We start from the raw sequence: 18,900 nt of genomic DNA on the forward strand, positions 1-18,900 counted from the left end.
GATTATGTTCTGTTTCAGCAATTTTTCAACTCTGTATTGGATCCTTGCTTTGTAAAATCCTATAACTTTGTTTATGAAAATGTCCTTGATACTGATTGTACTAATCTCACACTATGTAATCTGCCTTGAGTCTCAGTGAGAAAGGTGGATTATAAATAAATAAATAAATAAATAAATAAATAAATAAATAAATAAATAAATAAATAAAGAAAGAAAGAAAGAAAGAAAGAAAGAAAGAAAGAAAGAAAGAAAGAAAGAAAGAAATTTATCAACTGAAATGAATCTGAGACATTAAAATGAAAAATTAATTTTCATTCAGACACAATAGTCAGGGATCACCCAATAGTGTAATATTGATAAAGTTAAGGAAAAAGTGAATTCAGCTGATGGCCACCGCAAGCCTTCTTAATCTGCTGTGTATATTCTATAGGTAGGATTGAAATATAACAATAAAGAATAACCTGATATTGGCTATGGATGCATCTTATTTTTTCTTTAAGTTTTACAAGCAACTTTAATTGTTAAATTATGGCATTGTCTCACTAGAGTAATACAACTGTGGATACTTCTGTTGACCTACTGTGGACGGAAGATAGGTAGAAAACATCTGGTTATAACAGGCACAATAAAGTTCATTTGGGTTGTATGTATCTTAAAAAAATGGCTGGAGATCTGTCAACTTTAACATCCCAGAGTCACAGTCTTCAATCCACGCTAGTCCTGAAACATCCATATAGTAGTAAAGGGCCACTATAGGATCAGAGTGCTATGTATTGCTTTGGGCACCATGGCGGCACTGTTACAGGAAAGACTTGCTAGCTGTTTCTCAAAGATCATTCCTGTGCATCCTTTAAAGTACTTGAGGGAGGTTGTGGCTCAATAGCACAGCACATGAAAAAAAATCTAGATTCAATCCCTGGCACCTTCAGTTAAAGGGTAAGATTGTATGTGACATGAAAGATCTCTGCTTGAGACCCTGGAGAGCCACAGCAAGTCAGAGTAGACAAGCTTTGATAGACCATGGTTCTGGACTAAGAATAAGGTAGCATCATGTGTACTGAACTGACATCACCAGAATTTGCAACGCAGACATAGGAGGCCCTAAAGTGAAAACAATCCAAAGACTTTAAAAGTGATTTAAACAATGAGGATGCACATAGGTTTGTACAATATTAAAGCTTCCTGCTCCACTGCTTCTCCAATTTCTCTTTTTGTGAAATTTAACCACCTTTACTTTCTCTCAGATGGTAACTTCTTTTTATACTCTACAAATTAGTTCAAATTAAATTAACCTGATAGAAGAGGCAGAAGGCATAAATATGCATATCATCTGCTCCCTATAAGGAAAGTAATTGAGCTACCCATATTAAACATGTATGGTAATGTTACACTGTGAAACAGGTTAACACAGATGAGATCAGGCATCTTCAGATTGGTATAGATTTCATTTTCACTGTGAAATCTTTTTTTTACTTGGGAGTTTTCTATTTGCAGGGAGTTTTTATACCAAACAGCACAAGATGAATTAAAATATTTTTTAACTCTGGTGGTGGTGGTGAGGGGGGGGGGGCTTCCTGAAATAATTTGCATACAATTCCTTATCTCATTGATAATATAATTGCTTTAAAAAGAAGAATGTCAAAGGAGAGAGAAAGTGAGAGATTTCTGGCTCTACCCTTTGATTTTGATGGGTAATTATGATGATAAATATTAATATTTTTATCCTGTTCTCCTGCAAAGCAGGACTCAAATCAGCTTACAACAACCAAACAATAAACAGTCCAAAATCACAATATAACAATAAAGAGAGGTATCAGTTGGGGCATGAGGTTGAGCAGGAGGAAGAACTCAGTCCTTGGTGGAATAGTTTTCCTGACAAGCAGAAACACAGGCAACGTTAGGTGGCAGCTCCTTTTCAAGCATGAGTAACCAAAGGACAGCGCTAAGCTGGTGGAAGAACTCGGCTCTTGGTGGAAGAGTATCCTCTAACAACAGTCACAAAAGCACACATACAACCTACACTGATTTTATATAAGACAAGTGGGATTCTTAAAAAAACAGTTCACTGTTACACAGCTTACTCAATAAACTATGAAATAAGTGCAGATGGCATATTTACATTGGATTTTATTGTTATTTTAGTGTAGCATTATGGTTGTTAAAACTTGCTACCTTGGAATTTACAAGCATCTGCCACCACACTTCTAAGTACTAAACTAGCTCAACACAAACATATTAACTTAAAATGTCTACTCAATATGCTGAACTGTATTTTTGCATCTGTTACTTCCAATATACTCTATTGTACAACACATTAATCATAGACAATGGGCAAGGCAAGTATAAAACAATGCTCTGTCCCTATGAAGATTTATTTGTTGTTTTCAATATACTGCAAGGAAAGCACAAACCATAGCTCATCAACTGATGCACAATGGCAAACTTGAGTTTGTGCTGAAGCAGAAGTCACAAGTTGATTACACCTCTGGAGTGGAGACGACAGACAGCAGATCAACAGGCTTACACACCATTAAGCCATGGCTCAGTGCTGTGTGAACCACACCACTAACAGGGAGGGGGATAGTTCCTGTAGTACAATCCTAAGCGCAGAGATACCCTTCTAATTGCACTGAAGTCAATGGTCTTAAAAGGGTGTAGCTTTGTAGCTTAGCACATTAGGAATGCTGTATTTTTCCTTAGTGCTACAATAAATATACTGTGCAAATTAAGTCAAATGTACAATTGTCTCTGGTTTACCACACACAACTCAAGTTCAGGTACATATGCCTAAGGTTTTTTACTTTTCTCATCACATCTTGTTGGACTGATTTACATGGAACCACTTGTACAAGAAGATCTGCAAATTGGATGCAAGGGCATATCTTGTGGCAGCCCACCAAACTCCCTGAAATGCTAATCCGGGGTGTCAGGAACAGCATGAAGGCCAAATAGAGAGTCTGTTTGGAAAATAATTACCTATCATTTAACCCTGTGTATGACTATAGAGGCTTTCAGTTCTGAAATCTAGGACACACTGCCTGTAGCTGTAAAACTTCATCCAAGACTGCACTTTTGCACCATACTCCTAGGAAGCTGAGAGCAGCTGCCATAAGGAGATTGCTACAGAAACCATTTGCCATCTTCCTGTTCTCTTGTCCAGCTGGAGGGGGGTGCAGAGAAGGAGGATAGGGATGAAATAGGACAAGTGGAGAAAGGTAAGAAAAGCCCATCAATGTTGCTATTCTTCCTGGCAAGGGAAAAGTGATTCTTCTTTAGGAGCAAGAGCAAGGCAGAACCTTCATCCTACCATAAGGTATTTTAGCCACAAGGAATCATAACGCTTTGAAGCTGAGGCCAGTACAGGTGTAAAGAAACATCGGGATATCTGGTGTCTATTTCAGATACCAATTTAAGAATTAGCATTGTCTCACCTTACTGCATTTATATACTGCTCTTCTAGACAAATTAGTGTCCTCCTCATAGACAAAATCAGTGTTTTTAGTATTCCCATAATACAACTGGGATGCTGGTGCTGAGAGGAGCGGCTTACCCAAGGCCACCTGCTGAGCTCATAGCAATAGTGGGATTTGAACCAGCGGAGTACTGATTCCCAGCCACTTAAGCACTATGCTACAGCAGCTCTCTTACCTTGATTTTCACACTATCTGCTCTGCACAACTTAACTGGATAGCAAACACCCTTGCTTATTGTCTTTTTTTATCCACTCCATGGCTATCCCATCCTTTCACAAAGGAACTCAAGGTGACATAACATAGGTCTTCTTTTCTACCTTTTACTCTCACAACAATCCTGTGAGATAGATTAGGCTGAGAGAGAGAATAACTGGCCCCAGGTCACCAATAAGCTTCATGACAGAGTGGGGATTTGAATCCAGTTTGCCTCTGTCCTAATCTGAAGTGCTGCCACACCTCAGTGGATTTTCTGATGACCCACTCAGTAGGAGAAGAGAATTAAGTAAGCCACCTTGGGTCGTCCCCCCGCCCCAATTGGTAGAAAAGTAGGGTCTAAAGTAAATAAAATAAAGAAGTAACTATTCATTGAGTCAACTTCTCTATTTCTCTTCAAAGTCCTAGTCATCAAAGCTTCCTTAAGCCACGTTAACTTTGTTTCCTATTTAAAATCCTGAAAATTCTCTCTCTCTCTCTCTCTCTCTCTCTCTCTCTCTCTCTCTCTCTCTCTCTCATTGATGTAACTCATTACTTTCAAGGAAGTTCTGGTGTGTTCCAAATTGAAACAACTTTTATTTTCATAAACATTTGTTTCATTCCTTTTTTAAAAAATTTATTTTATTGCATGAATATCAACAATACAAAAGGAGTAGGGTAACAATCATAATAACGGTAACATTGAGTTATTGTACACATGATATTTAGCAAGAACATTATAAGAGCTGTATATAACTGCCAATATAAAGATATACTGTAGTAAAAAAATTAGTATATTCTGTTAGGTTTCTTTCTCATTGAGTTATATCATTGCAATAACAGATATGAGCAGGCCAATAGTGATGTAGCTGTATGGAGTTTCTCTTCTTGGGGAATTGGGCTATGTATCGAACTTTTGTTTCATTCCTTGTGGATTTGTACCATACTTGGCTGGGCACAGAGTAGATTTTGAATTTTACACATGGACCAGCCTTTGTGGAATATGACAGCTTTACACAACTGCTGAACAGTGACTGCAGAAAAAAAAACTGCAATAGAAACAGAACACTGCAGGACAGTTTGCTTGTTGCTCATGTGAGGAACAGAAACCAGCTAAGGAGTCATGATTTAGATATCCTACAAGGTTATAAATCAAACTTTAAATACTGTTATGGCTGCTTTTTAAATAAATAAAAACCCTGAGGCAGTGGCTCATTCTCTTTCAAACAGTTTATCAAAGCAAGCTTTGGAAAGATCTCAATAAGGGCATTTTCTTCCAATTAATCATTAGGACCCATTCTGCACCTTTTAGGTAAAGACTTTTTCTGTGCTTCTTAGATGTGTCACACAGATAACAGACTTGGAAGTTTTTATGGTAACACTTTAAAAGACATATAGCCTTGTATTTCTTATCCACAGAAAATTCCTGTTAAAGCCAGTGGGAGGTTTGAATACCTTAAATACATTTAAGACACTGTTAGACTTTAGTTGTTCCCTACAGCAAATATTTCAAACTAGTAAAATATGACCCACATTTTAAACTCTTGGCAATGGGCTACTAATCCCAAATGTCACGTAGCAGGGTTTTCCCCACATACCCCACTTATTAATGGATACCTTACTATCATTCACACATAAACACGTTAACCTAAAAGTGAATATTTTTACTTCCTACACAAGCTTCAGCTAGCTGCACACCCTCACTCAAAATGCTTCAGGGCAAGCTATTTTGCTCATCTTTTGAAAAATCTTTAAATGAGACCTTGCATAGGCGCACAATCACAAAAAGCAGCTGTGGAAGTTATTCACAGAAGGGCACGAAGAATCTGAAGCTGTAAAATCAGCACAGGTATGGTCACGATCTACTAACTTCCTCTTCCTCTGTAACCAACAACATAAAATACCTTGAATAGCAAGGCACGGTTATCAGTGTGATCATTAGGACTCCCCAGGTTGGCAGAAAAATCGTATTAAATAAAAATAAAGAGAAAAAGTTGGAAGTAAAAATCATGCAGGTAGCTAACAGCGACTTCTACATACTGACAGATCTCACAAAACTGAACTTTGGGTCTGGGGTAGCATTTTGGGATGCAGTGGTACGCAAACAGAAGCTGTAGTTAGGAAAAGGGCAAGAGATGGCTGCAGAGGCCAACAGGAGGAGGCAGAGAGTTGGAGCCAGAACAGATGGAGTGGAGGAAATAGAGATGGAACCAATAGCAAGGAAAGGGATGGGATTTCTGTTTAACATTGTTTTTTTGCAGGTTCTCCTCTTGTAATAATCATATTGGCCAAAAGCAACCTGATGCAACTCACAGGTTCAACACACTATATACAAGAAGAACAGTAAACACTAGGAGTCCTGAGGAAGAAAACCACATAGGAGAGGCAGGAGAGTCTTAAGGAAAGCCGTGCTAAGGCCATATCATATGACTCTAGCCAAACTAAACAACAATAATTGTCTCTATAAAATGTTTACTACCTAATGGTTACTAGGGCTGTATCATGGAAGCTAAGAAACCAAACGGTAGAAGTGTTCCTTATAAGAAAATCAAAAAAGATTTCCAGCAAAGGCAAAAGGAACCAAACTTCAACAATTACAAAACCACTAATGAAACCTGATATGACAAATATAGGGGGTTAAACCCCAAGGAAAATTAAAAGATCAGCTGCATAATAATAGTTTTGCTACCCTAACTTGCAGGTTGTAGATGTACTTGCCACAAAGCCAACTTAGGTTTATGGACCACCTATGAAACTCAGCACTTACTTTCTCTTCTGTATCTAGAAAGTAAGTAGCACATATTTCAAAGGGTAGACTGAAGCATACCTTGAAATCCTCAAGTGAAGATTTAAACCATCTCCCAAAATAAATAAATAAGGATATTTAGTCTACAAAAGGGCTTTTGCCTTTAAGGCATAAACTGAATCAAGAACATTAAAACTGACATATTGTTAACCATTTTAAAAAATTTAAAATCCTATTTAAATATTTTAAATCCTATGGAGTTCAGTGGAACTTCCTGACTAGAAACTGTAGCCTGAAGTGAAGGAACGGTGATTGTGAAAAAAGCTCTGCACTTATCTCGGGCTTACAGGAAACAAACAGAACATTGGAAAGACCTTACCTGAAGGTTTCTTCTCTTCAGTGGGGCAAAGGCAACTTAACTGGTTAGGTCACGTCTCCTCTCGCTCCAGGCAGGGCTATGCAAATTTTTGTGTATGCCTTCTGGGATTGTGCACGTGGTTCCCTCCAGACATAAAATAGCCTAGCTCAGGATGGTTAACTCAACCTCTTATTATAACAATTGAGAGAGCGAGAGCAAGAGCGAGAGAGGGTGGTGGTGGGTGGGTGGGAACTACTGGATTTACTGTTCCAGCACTCTTTGGAGCACCCTTCTCCCAAATGCAGCCTCTACAGAATTCTATTGATCAATTCTATAGTGCCTTACAAAGGTGTTAAAGGACGACCAAGTCGCTGCTCTACATATCTCCTCTACAGGAGCCCTGTTAGACAAAGTAGCTGACACAGCTGCCGCCCAGTTGGAATGAGCTGTCACACCCATGGGTGCCCTGAGGCCTTGGACCTCATATGCCTTGCGAATGCACATTCTTATCCAGTAGGCTATGGCTGACTTTAAAACTTTTTTGCCTAAATTTTGTGTTCTGTGTGAGACAAAATGAGAATCAGATCGTTTGAGAGTGGCTGTTCTTTTGTTTAAATACAAAGCGCTCTCCTGACATCTAATTTGTGCCATAGCACCTCCTTAGGGTGCTTGGGCTTAGGGCAGAATGAAGGTAGTGTTAATAGCTGGTTTATGTGATAGGGGAGATTACCTTTATTGGCATTACAACATCTGATTTGTTTATCAGAGGCTAAGTTACCTTCCCCTGTTGCTAAGCACAGCAGCAATGGCTGCTACTTGTCTCTTCAATGTATTGGGCCTTAGACCTTTTTTCCAACCTGTATGTAGAGCTAACCTCCTGTCTAGATGGGTTCCACGGGTCCTTGTTTTGGCTAATAGACCAGAAATAGAAGGTTGCCCATGTATAGTTGTATATTTTCCTGGTGGCCAGTCATCTGGCCTAGAACATAATGTCTGTGATTTCTCTAGGTAGACCTTCTAGTTTGAGGTCATTCCACTCAGTCTCCATGAGGTCAATTTTATCCAGGATGGATCTGGATGATAGATTGGTCCCTGGGACAGCAGGTCATGCCTGACCAGGAGTCTCCTGGATCTCCTGATGGACATCTGAAACAGTTTGGAAAACCATGTTCTCCTTGGCCACTACGGGAACTGTAGAATGATGTCTGCTTTTTCCTGCCTTATCTTTGCTAGTACTCTAGTGATGATCAGCAGTGGCAGAAAGTACACCTTTCGGCCAAGTCCAATACAGGGCATCTATCCGTTCAGTCTTTCTCTCTCTCGTTGAACCTGGACAGGAATCTTAGCACTTTCCTGTTCTTGGTAGTCGCAAACAGATCCATCACTGGTGTTCCGTAACGTTTGGTGATGTCCTGAAATACTTGGTTGTTCAGAGACCACTCTGCCTGGTCCACATCTTGCCAACTCAGCCTGTGTGTTTAATGTTCCCTGGATATGTTGAGCCCGAAGACCATTTAGGTGTTTTTCTGCCCACTGGAAGATCTGTATGGCTTCCCGGTACAGAGGAAGAGCTCTTGTTCCTTCTTGACAGTTTGTGTGCGTTTTGGCAGTAATACTGTCCGTCTTTACCAGCACAGACTTCCCTCTGATCTGCTTCTGGAAGGCTAGCAATGCCAGTGCTATTGTTCTGAACTCCAGCCAATTGATGCTGTTCTCTCTCTGTTTAGGACCATTTCCCTTGAACAACCTTGTCCAGGCAGTGGCTCCTCAACCTCTCAGACTGGCATCTGCCGTGACTATGATCTAACTGTTCGGGCAAAGGGGAACTCCCTGAGACAGAGACGTCCACCATATTAGAGAGCTCCTTAATGCCATTGTCAGTGTGATGCTTTTGTGTCTCTTCTCCTTTATATCTCTTTGGTAAGGGATCAGAGTCCACCGCAGTGTTCTCACATGGAACTTAGCCCATGTCACTAAGTGTACTGTAGATATGAGAAGTCCCAGAAGTTGTGCCAGCGTCATTACATCTGCTTTCTTTTGACGTAGCAAGGGTGAAATTAGTTTTTTGATTTTTAATTGTCTTTCCAGTGGCAAGTAGACCCTTGATACTAGAGCGTCTATCTTGACTCCCAGATGTATCAAACTTTGTGATGGAAACATTTGGCTCTTTTGCGTGTTTATAAGAAACCCATGGTCTTGGAGAAGCTGCACTACTGTCTCTGTGTCTGAGCTGCACTTCTCCTTGTTTGGTGCCCTTAAAAGGATAACATCCAAATAGGGATAGATATGTATTCACTGCTGCCTTAGGGCTGCCACTAAGTTAATCAGTAGCTTCGTAAACACCCTTGGAGATGATGACAGTCCGAAAGCGAGAGCCTTGTACTGATAGTGCTGTTCCCTGAAGGCAAAATGAAGGTGCTTTCTGGAACTTGGGTGTAAGGGAATGTGTATTTAGGCTTCCTTGAGGTCCAGGGACATTAGGAAATCTCCCTGTTGTATTGACTGTAAAATGGACTGCAGGGATTCCATTCTGAATTTCTGCCATGACACCCAGAGATTGATGTCCTTTAAATTCAAAATAGCTCTCCATTCCCCTGATTTCTTGGGGACTAAAAAAAGGATAGAATATGCCTGTTGAAAATGTTGTTGAAAAGGGACAGGCTCTATGGCTCCAATTTCTAGCAGGTGCTGTATTCCTGTATTGTATTGTTTGCTTTGGTTGTAATCCAGGGGTACTGGTGACTGTATGAAGCGATGTGGGGGAAGCATCATAAATTCGATCTTGTAACCGACCTTCACCACGTATAAGACCCATCGATATGTGGTGGTCTTTTCCCAATTGCTGGAGAAAAGTAAAAGTTGTTTCCTGATCCTGGAGTCATGCTGAAGGTTTTTTGTTTGGAGTACTCGAGTACTGGCATTTTGTGTTTGAGAAGCACCTCCTTTGGAATCTGGACTGATAAGTAAGTAAATTGCCTTCCAGGTCTTGATTCCCTGTTGTTTCTGGGTCTGACTGGTGTCCTCTAGGAACGACTGAAAAGATTTTGATTTGTAGTCCTTCTCTTTATTAGAGGAGGTAGTTGGCATAGCCTTCTTTTCCTTGGTTTCAACCAGAACTTTGTCAAAAGCTCTTTCTCTCTATTTTTCAGTGAATAGGTTAGACTAGATAGAGTGTCTACCTTCCAGTGTTTCAACTAGAGGTTCCTTCTTACAGCACCATTTGCTGCTTGGGCTCTGGCACAAAATTGAATGCTGTCCTGAGAGGCATCTGAAGCAAACTGGGCAGCTCTCTATTTTTAGCAGAGACCTTTTTAGAGCCAGTAGATCTGGTTCAGGCTGTTGTAGTAAGTCATCTGATATTGGCCAGGACTGCTGAAGCTCTTATTGCTAACAAAGATGCCTCATGTGATTTTTTTGAGGACAGATTCATTCTTTTTGTCCACTGGGTCCTTCAATACATTATCCCCATCTTTGACAGAACTGTGCTCGAGTGCAGTGTGACCACAGGCATGTCCACTAGGGGGGCCTTGAGGTTCTCCATGGCCTCATCAGGCAAGGAATAAAACCTCTTTACAACTGAATGCAGAGTAAACCCATAGCCAGGAACAGACCATTCAGAACGTACGACTTCATCAAAGTTCTCAGGAAAAGGACAGCTGGGCATCTTTTTTGGTGGTGTTTTAAAACCTCTAGCGTCCAGGGTGGGCAGGGAGGTTTCTGCAGAGCTTTCTTGGCTGGGAAAGTTTAGTTGCAACCACCTTTTTAAGCAGCCTCTGAAAGTGCTCTGGCTGGAACAGCCTGGCTGAATTATCCTTTGTATCTGACTCCTCTCCCAACCATTCTCCCTCCTCTCTGTCTGATGTCATGGTAGCTGAAGGGTTAACTGACACAGAATCCTCCATGCTGGAGTCCTGTCTTGGGGGGAGAGAGGGCTCCCCGTCTGAGCACGTCCGCGATGCTTTGCAGGCTGAGGAGGGGATGAGGATCTAGCTCAGTCTGATCTGCCCCTCTTAGCACTTTTATTTGACTCTTTAAAACATTTACGTCTGGGCTGCACTCTCTCTGGAATCGATAAGACAGAAAAGTCCAGGGCTGTGGAGAGTGCGGAGCTGCGAGCTCAGAGCCTTTTCCTAGACTCAGTGCATTTACCCGCTGACGATCTGTCGACCCCTGCTCCCTCTTTCCCTCCCATTTCAGAGGAAGGAGGGTTAATATTGGGGCCCACAACTTGTGGGGGGTTCATCCAGGCTGATTTCCAGGCCTGCATCATCCACTCCATAGGGGACAGTCCAAAGAGAGCAGGAGAAATGGCGCCATATTCATAGCTCCTGACACAGCCAGCATCCCCTCAATGGCCATCTGAGCTTGCCAGAAGGGGAGGAAACTTGCCAGGGAAGTCCCAATTCTGGGGTCTTGGCCCACCAGCAGGGAACCGAGGGGGGCTTGAGCCATCATCTGAGGCATCGACTCACCACCTACAGGGCTCTTAATGGTCGGTGTGAAGTAATTACGGCTCGGCCCAGTGACCTCCATGTCTCAGAGAAGCTGACCCTCCTCACCTTTTCCATGCTGTTGTGCTGTCGGAGAGGGTACGGTACATTTGATCATGGAGAGATCAAAGGCCTCTGAAATTCCTAATTGGTCAGTTTGTAAGGTTATGGAGCCAGCATCCCTCATTTGCCCATCCCCTTTGCCTGAGGTCTCCGACGGAGAGGGTTTTCCCTTCACACAATCTTTCTTCCCTATATACCCAGGGCCCTGGGTCTTTGGGGGGGGGGGCGTTATTTTCCATCATTGGGTCTCTGGATAATCGGGTTTTCCCGCAATTTATCACAAGATAGTTAGAGCTAAGCTCTAGCATCCTCCTGGAGCGGCAGGGCTATTCAAACTGGAGGGAAGCACACGCACAATCCCAAAAGGCATACACAAAAATTTGCATAGCCCTGCCTGGAATAAGAGGAGGCGTGACCTAACCAGTTTGGATGCTTTCCCCCCACTGAAGGAAAACATGAAACCAGCCAAGTGATTCCATAGTACAAAAAGAAAATTATACATATAAACTAGGTGTATTATCAGAATGACCACATCTAAGGCTTGGCTTGTACTGTTCTTGTCAGCATCTAATACGGAATGCAGTTCTCTGCTATATTTAAGAAAAACACATTTATAAATTAGAAACTTAAGAAAATAGGAAAGAAAATGGCAAAAGGCTGTCAGGTACACTTGAATATGAAGTGCCCTGACTGACTCTGAGTTAATTGACACAAGATATTCCTTTCAGTTCTATGAACCCAATTTATTTATTTATTTATTTAAAATTTCTATTCTGCCCTCCCCACGAGTGGGCTCAGGGCATATAAGAACATATTAAAATACAATAAAAACAACATATTAAAACACAATAAAAATCCATACACATTTAAAACAGGATGGTGGACAGCCTTCACAGGGAGGGTTCAGATTTTATACACTCCCCTCTTTTTTATGTTTCTTTGGAATTATATGTTTCTTTGGAAGAGATTCTTCAAAACCAAGTTTAGTTTCATACAAGAAAATCAATTTTAGCTAGCTATCTGGTTACCAAAATAACCTTCCTTTATGCCAGCCTTATGGAATCTTCTCAAAACAGAAAAAACTATTTAACCCAGCAACTTACATCACAGGGGTTCTGACTGCCCTTCTGTTCTGTTCTGACTGGATATAAGAAACTCCAGTGAACAGGAATTTCAGCCCCAAACGTTCTGCATCAATGTTCAGAATGTAACTATCCTTCCAGTTGCAATGACAAATTGAAGTAGTTGTGTATTGATTACTGTATATTAAAACTTGATCAATTTTAATTTACCAATGTCATTCCCTTTTTCATACAAAAGTGTTTTAAATTCAAGACAGGATTTTACATTATATATAATCATGCACAAAAAAACCCAACACCCTCACGCCATTTCACGTAATCAAGCTAGCCATACCTTGAACTTCACATCACATTACGCTTTTTTTCAATAATGTTTCATCCCTGTGTTTGGATTTATGCTGTTTTAAAATTTCTTCAACCCATGCCCTATTGTATTTGTTCACTGAATGTCCTAGCTGTTGACTTATGAATCTGCCTCGGGTCTCAGTGAGAAAGGTGGACTATAAATAAAATAAATAATAAATCACTCTAATGTAGGAAATCCGGTATTTCTTATTGCCACTGTAGAGGAGGAAAACTGAGAAACAACATATTGCCTAAGATGTTAACCAAGAGTAGATTTATAGACTAAAGCTCACCAAAAATGAATATAATTGTTAAAGATAATTAATTCTTCCCTTCCTTCTCTTCTCATAGAAAACTACATTTCCTAATGTTCCTTGGGAAAAGGAAATGATTGTTAAAACCAGTTTAAATCTGTAGTGGATGTCCTATACAGTATGCCCTATAGAGCATCCACCTCCACACCAGGCGTGAAGAAAGAGATCCACATTGTTATTCTCCCACACTAAGAGTCTCTCTACACATGACATCTGGCACATGTTCTTCAAGTGTCAGGTGATGTAATGTTTCCTGGAAACTGTAGTTTTAAAAGGGTCGCTTGGGATCTCTGTCGAGAGGAAGGTTGAAAATACAAGCCAAATTAGGTTTTCAAAGTTTTCAAAGACAGAACAGGGCGAGATCACTGGGGGAGAGAAACTTTGCAATTCCACCCGGGGGGGGCGGGGGGCGGGCGGAATAAAGGCTTGCATCCATAAACTACGCCAGAAAAATGCTTCAAACCTAATTTTGCTTGTATTTTCAACCTTCCTCGCCACATCGATCCCAAGCAACTCTTTTAAAACTACAGTTCCCAGGAAACATTTCGTCACCCAATACTTGAAGAAGATGTGCCAGATGTCTTGTGTAGAGAGACTCTAAGAGCCTCTATACACGAGGACAAGTATAGAGAGACACAATGCTAGCTGGAGGCGAAGATGAAACAAACCCTTTGAGATCTGTTTGCTCTTATAGAGAGGTGAAATTGACAGAGCCTTCAGCTCTCTTTTTAAATCATGCTTCCCGGCTAACACTGAATCTCCCTACACTTAAGCATCCTCGTGTAAGATCCCTTGTGTAGAAAGACTCTAAGAGCCTAAGCAAAACTGGAGACAGTTACCAAAGATCCAAGGCACCCTTCATTCTCATAGACCTGGCCTCATGGGACTGTTGTCAGGTTAGAGGGGGGGGGAGCCATTATTTCTTTAAGTTCAAAACTAAATCAGATTTTTAAAAAATTAACTGGATATATTTTAAATTCAGCTATATTAAAATTATTTTAAAGAAATAACTTGTTTTACAAATGTATCCAAATGTAACACAAAACCATGCTATGGTAACATCAAGACTTAACTATCGTAATGCACTATACATAGGTCTCCCATCTAAACTAACTAGGAGACTCCAGTTGGTGCAAAACACCGAGGCTTGACTGTTTTCAGGAGCAAGCAGGAGCACATCACTCCCATCCTGCAGTCACTCCATTGGCTACCCATTAGTTACCATGCTCAGTTCAAGGTACTGATTACCACTTACAAAGCTCTTCATGGCCTTGGTAGCTATGGGACCACCTCTCTCTCTATGTTCCTCCACAGCAGCTTCGCTCCTCTGAACAGGGTCTCCTGCGGGCGTCACCCTGCACACTGGCGAAATCAACAGCAGCCTATACACAGGCTTTCTCTGTGGTGGTCCCCAACCTGTGGCCTGCCTGAGGAAGTCAGGAAAGCCCCCCTCCCTTGGCATTCTGCAAACAATGCAAAACTGGATTATTCAAAAAGGCTTTTTACTCAGATAGGAGGTCTGTATTATACGGAGGGGATCTCAGAAGATCTGCTAATGAGTTAGGAACCAAAGACCACACCACTATGTTGTATACTGTGTAATCCACCTTGAGTCTCAGTGAGAAAGGAAGGCTATAAATGATATCATTAAATAAATATGTTTTGCATTTGTCTTTTAAAACAGAATTCACAATCTTCTATGAATTAAAATGTATTTTTATAAGAAAATATTGTACTTTTCAGCTCAAGCACCACAAATAATACAAGATGGCCATGTATTTATTATTGAAGCAGTTTATGAATATTTATGACTATCAACCAAACAGCATAAACATTTACTTTCTAGTCAACAGAGAAACACTAATTTCCCCCCTGTAATTTCTGCCCTTAAGAAGCTCATAGCTATGACAGAACTTTGCAGAAGCAAATTTATGGTAACAATTCAGAACACTGGACTGTTGATTTGACTAAGGCCCTTCACTTGTATAAGCATGTGATCTTACTTAGCGTCCTTGCAAGTCTACAGAAAGGAAAACTGGACTCCATTAATTTCACTGCCGCCAACTTGACCCTGAAGAATGATAATTATGATATACAAAAGGCATATGAGCGGCATGATTTTCAGATTATGCTTTAGGTAGTATAAAGGATTTAGTTGCAAATGAATGTTTTGTTATAACAACCAATTAGAACATTTTCTTGTTCAAAAATGCAAGACTGACAAATGGGAAACTTCAATGATTAAACCAATTATTTAAATCAGAGCTTGACAAATTCTAGGTGCCAGGTCACCACAGCACCGAGGAATTTTTATTGTGGCACTTAGTAATTTCATTATTACATTTTGTGTAGCAACCATTACAAATTTTGTCATTAAACTAAGAAACCTGAATGGTGAAAAGTTAGTCTGACACCTAATATTTGGGCTGGCTCCTAGGTTCACATCCAAATTGTCATGGCCCCTTAAGCAGTTCTTTTTTCCTTTGGTGAATAAAATTGGCTTGAATCAATCCATCCTCTTTTTGAGAAACTTGATGGGGAAGATTTATACAGTACTTTACACACCCTGCAACTGACATTGGGATACTTCAAATGAAATCACATTATAACATTTGGCATTATAGGTTAGATCCAGTCAGCTTTTTCACTCAATCCCACCCAATTCCTCTCCTTACTCCAGCCCATCAGCTGCACGTGCTTCGTCCATGGAGTCCTGTGATGCCCAGCACAGCCTCTTTGGTGGTCAAAGGAAACCCTCTCCTTCCTTTTTTACCAGCAGAAAAGCTTGTTGGATCCAACCCTATGATCGGTGTTACAGAAAACATTCATTGTATGATGAATCCTTACCATACGACTGATATCAAATCTATTTTAAAATGTTTGGGAAAAGGACAAAGAGCCAAAATACAAAGCAGGGAGATTTATGGCCAGTTCTCCCACTACATCAAATTTTACCTGAAAGGAAATGTGGGGGCTCCAAATTAGATTGCAACAACAAGGGAGGGGGCATTTAACCTGTTCTTCCCATGCAGGATTCCTGATATAACACTACCAGAAAAATCTTGAGGTTTGCCCTGCTGGGCATAAACATGCATATTTAGCTTGGGAAACTAGAATTAAAACACAAGTTTCTCCCGAGACCACTACTCTAGTCCAATGAGGATTCCACTATTGCTACTTTTAAGTAAAAATATCAAGAGATCCATGATCAGATATTCCCCATCTTATGTACAGTACTTTATTTCAAGATATTCTAACTGATTATTGTGCATTTTAATTTCTTCTTTGAAAAAAAATCTTGTTTTATTTTGATGGAATCATTGTGTTGTTATAACTTATTCACCGAGGCAATAAAACCTGTGATTGATGATGATGATGATCAGTTGTCCTCCAGAAAAATATCAACAGGGGATCCCCTTAAAGCTTCTGGAGAACAATATCTTCAGGTATCTTTTGCATTTGAAGAAGAAGAAACAGACATCTCAGAAGACACTGACACTGTGGGAACTACAAATCTCTGTAACCCAAACCATGGTTTGCCCTCAAGTGTGGCCAGCTACCTGAATGAGGTTCCAGGCCCAGGACAAGCATACAATTCCTTATACCAGAGCTGAATGTGTAAATAAGAAGGAAAGCTTCACCGTTTACGGATCGCCCGTTTCAACCAACACCATGGCACTGTCCTTCCGGTCACCTGCCTCAGGAGAAATTAAGCCCCAACTCTTTTGTCACAAAGCCTTTGCTTTATGTGTTTAACAATGGTTCCCACACATTGTAATATAATTAAGTTGCACGACATGCCTCCCTCTTCTGCTAAGTCTCACTATTAGTCAAATTGTCACAAGGAGGACTTCTGTCTTAACTGAGATTAGTTCCTGGGTGTTCCTAACAAGGCACCATTATTACAAAATTTGCCACAGCAAAAATATTTATAGATCTTGCTGGTCAAATACATAAGGATCACATGTTCAAAATTAAGTATACAGCAGGACCTGATGACTTAGGACTATTGTTTCTATGCACTCTAGGGCAAGCTACAAGCTAAGAATACCCAGCAAGAATTCAGAAGAGGCTTTTTGTATTCCAAGTGGATACCAAATAAAGCCAGACGAAATGCAAAACCTGAAGTGCTTTGGCCCACTATTTTAAATCACCTTCCTATCTAAGAAAAGGAGCTCTATGAAATTGCCCTTCTTAGATATGACACATTAAGACTTTATGATATCAAAGACATCAATGTGTTTACAGAAGACAAAGAATAAAACAGAAGGTAAAAAAGAGCGAGCGAGCACAGGCCTAATGTAAAAGCATCAAGACCTCTACAGGAGAATTATTAGATTGAGGCCTCCTTCCATTACCTTTAATATCTACCATTTTTATATTGCCTCCCATTAAACGTCTGTGGGACTGGGAAGCAGTTGTCCAGGGAAGGAGGAGTGGGAAAGAGGAAACAGTGTGACACAACCAGGCCCCATCTGTCTTAAATAAACAGTTCAAAATTATTTATACAATTTATTTAAAAATATAATTTTTATTTTAAAAAACCAGTTCAAAAAACTCCCCACTACCACTGCACACAGCTCTCAGGATTCCCATGACCCAGGAAGAGACCATAACACACTCCAACTGCGGGATTTTGTGTGGGGCCAAAGTGGGAACCACAACAGCCAAAGTCCCGACACTCTTTCTTTGCTTTTTAGGCAAAACCCCAGTGAAAGATTATCAGTCCCTCCTGTTTAATATTAGCCCTCCCCCATTTAAAGCGCTTAAGATACACCGGCCCGGATCTTAGAGGAGGGACCTCACCGGTTTGCTGCGGGGGCGGGATTGTTTTGTTTGTTTGTTTTGAGGGGGGGGGAGAGTGACGGCAAAGCAAGAACGGCAAGGGGGATAAACTCACCTTTCCCGGGGATCCGAGCGAGGCTGCTTTGTCTCTCCCCGCCCCCTTCCCGGGCCCGGGCCGAGCTTGGGGACAAAGGGAGGGAAGAGAAAATGGAGCTGAGGCGGGGAGCCTGCCTCTCGCATCGTACCTACCGCAACAGGAGGACGCGACGAGGAGCAGGAGCTGCGCTGACCTCCAAGCCAGGGACCCCTTCGTGCGCCAGCAAGGGGCCATAACACCACCGCGGAGGGGGGGCAAAAGCGCTGCCGCTGCCGGAGGGCCCAGCCGCCGCTTCACCGGGGGTGAGGTGGGGACTCAGCGGCCAGCCCCGCACACGCTCGCTCCTCAGCCGCCCGTTCGAGGAGCCATGAGCCGCCGTTGCCGCCGCTTCAGCTGCCGGCCTCGGCCTCCTCTCTGAGCTCAGGCAGCGCTCTCCTCCGGCGGGCAGGAGGGGCTCCGGCGGCGCAGCTGCGCACTCGAAAGCAGAACGCGTGGAGGAGCCGCCGCCGCTCCCTCGGGAAGATGCCCTGAGCGGGGAGGGAAAGGCTGAGGGAGGAGGAGACTTCAGGCGGCTGACTCGGGCTCCTCGCGCCGTCTGCGGCTGCCCTCACACGCTTTCTTTCTGGGAGCGAGGGAGAGGGACGCTACCTGCTCACTTTTAACTGTTTCCCCCTCAGCCAGGCCCTTCTGCGTGTTTATTCGGAAGTAAGTTCTCCGTAGGGAGTAACCGCGCTTCCAAGTGACATTTCAGACGACCGGCCGCTTTTCCGTTTCTGAGGAGGAACGGGCCCCACATCGCGCGCTTGGAGCCCAATCCTACCCACCTTCGCACGAAAACTACATAATGCGATCAGTAGATCAGTCATGAAGTAGCTGTTTTGTGAGTCACACACCATTGTCCAGCCTGCTGTACTCTGACTAGCGCCGGCTTACAGGCAAGACATCACCTATTACT

At 41.8% G+C, this 18,900-nt stretch overlaps 1 protein-coding gene across 2 annotated transcripts in view; it reads right to left on the reverse strand.

Moving 5' to 3' along the window:
• LRP12 (LDL receptor related protein 12) overlaps positions 1-18,380 on the reverse strand; it is a 54,235-nt gene extending 35,855 nt beyond the window's left edge. For both annotated transcript variants that reach the window (XM_054985810.1, XM_054985809.1), the window contains exon 1: positions 18,098-18,380. In XM_054985810.1, coding sequence (XP_054841785.1) covers positions 18,098-18,179 — 82 coding nt within the window. In that variant the 5' untranslated portion in view covers positions 18,180-18,380. The remainder of the gene's footprint in view (positions 1-18,097) is intronic.
• Between the last annotated feature and the right edge of the window lie 520 nt (positions 18,381-18,900).

The sequence above is a fragment of the Eublepharis macularius genome, chromosome 7, assembly GCF_028583425.1.
Source record: "Eublepharis macularius isolate TG4126 chromosome 7, MPM_Emac_v1.0, whole genome shotgun sequence".
In the NCBI taxonomy this organism is placed as follows: Eukaryota; Metazoa; Chordata; class Lepidosauria; order Squamata; family Eublepharidae; genus Eublepharis; species Eublepharis macularius.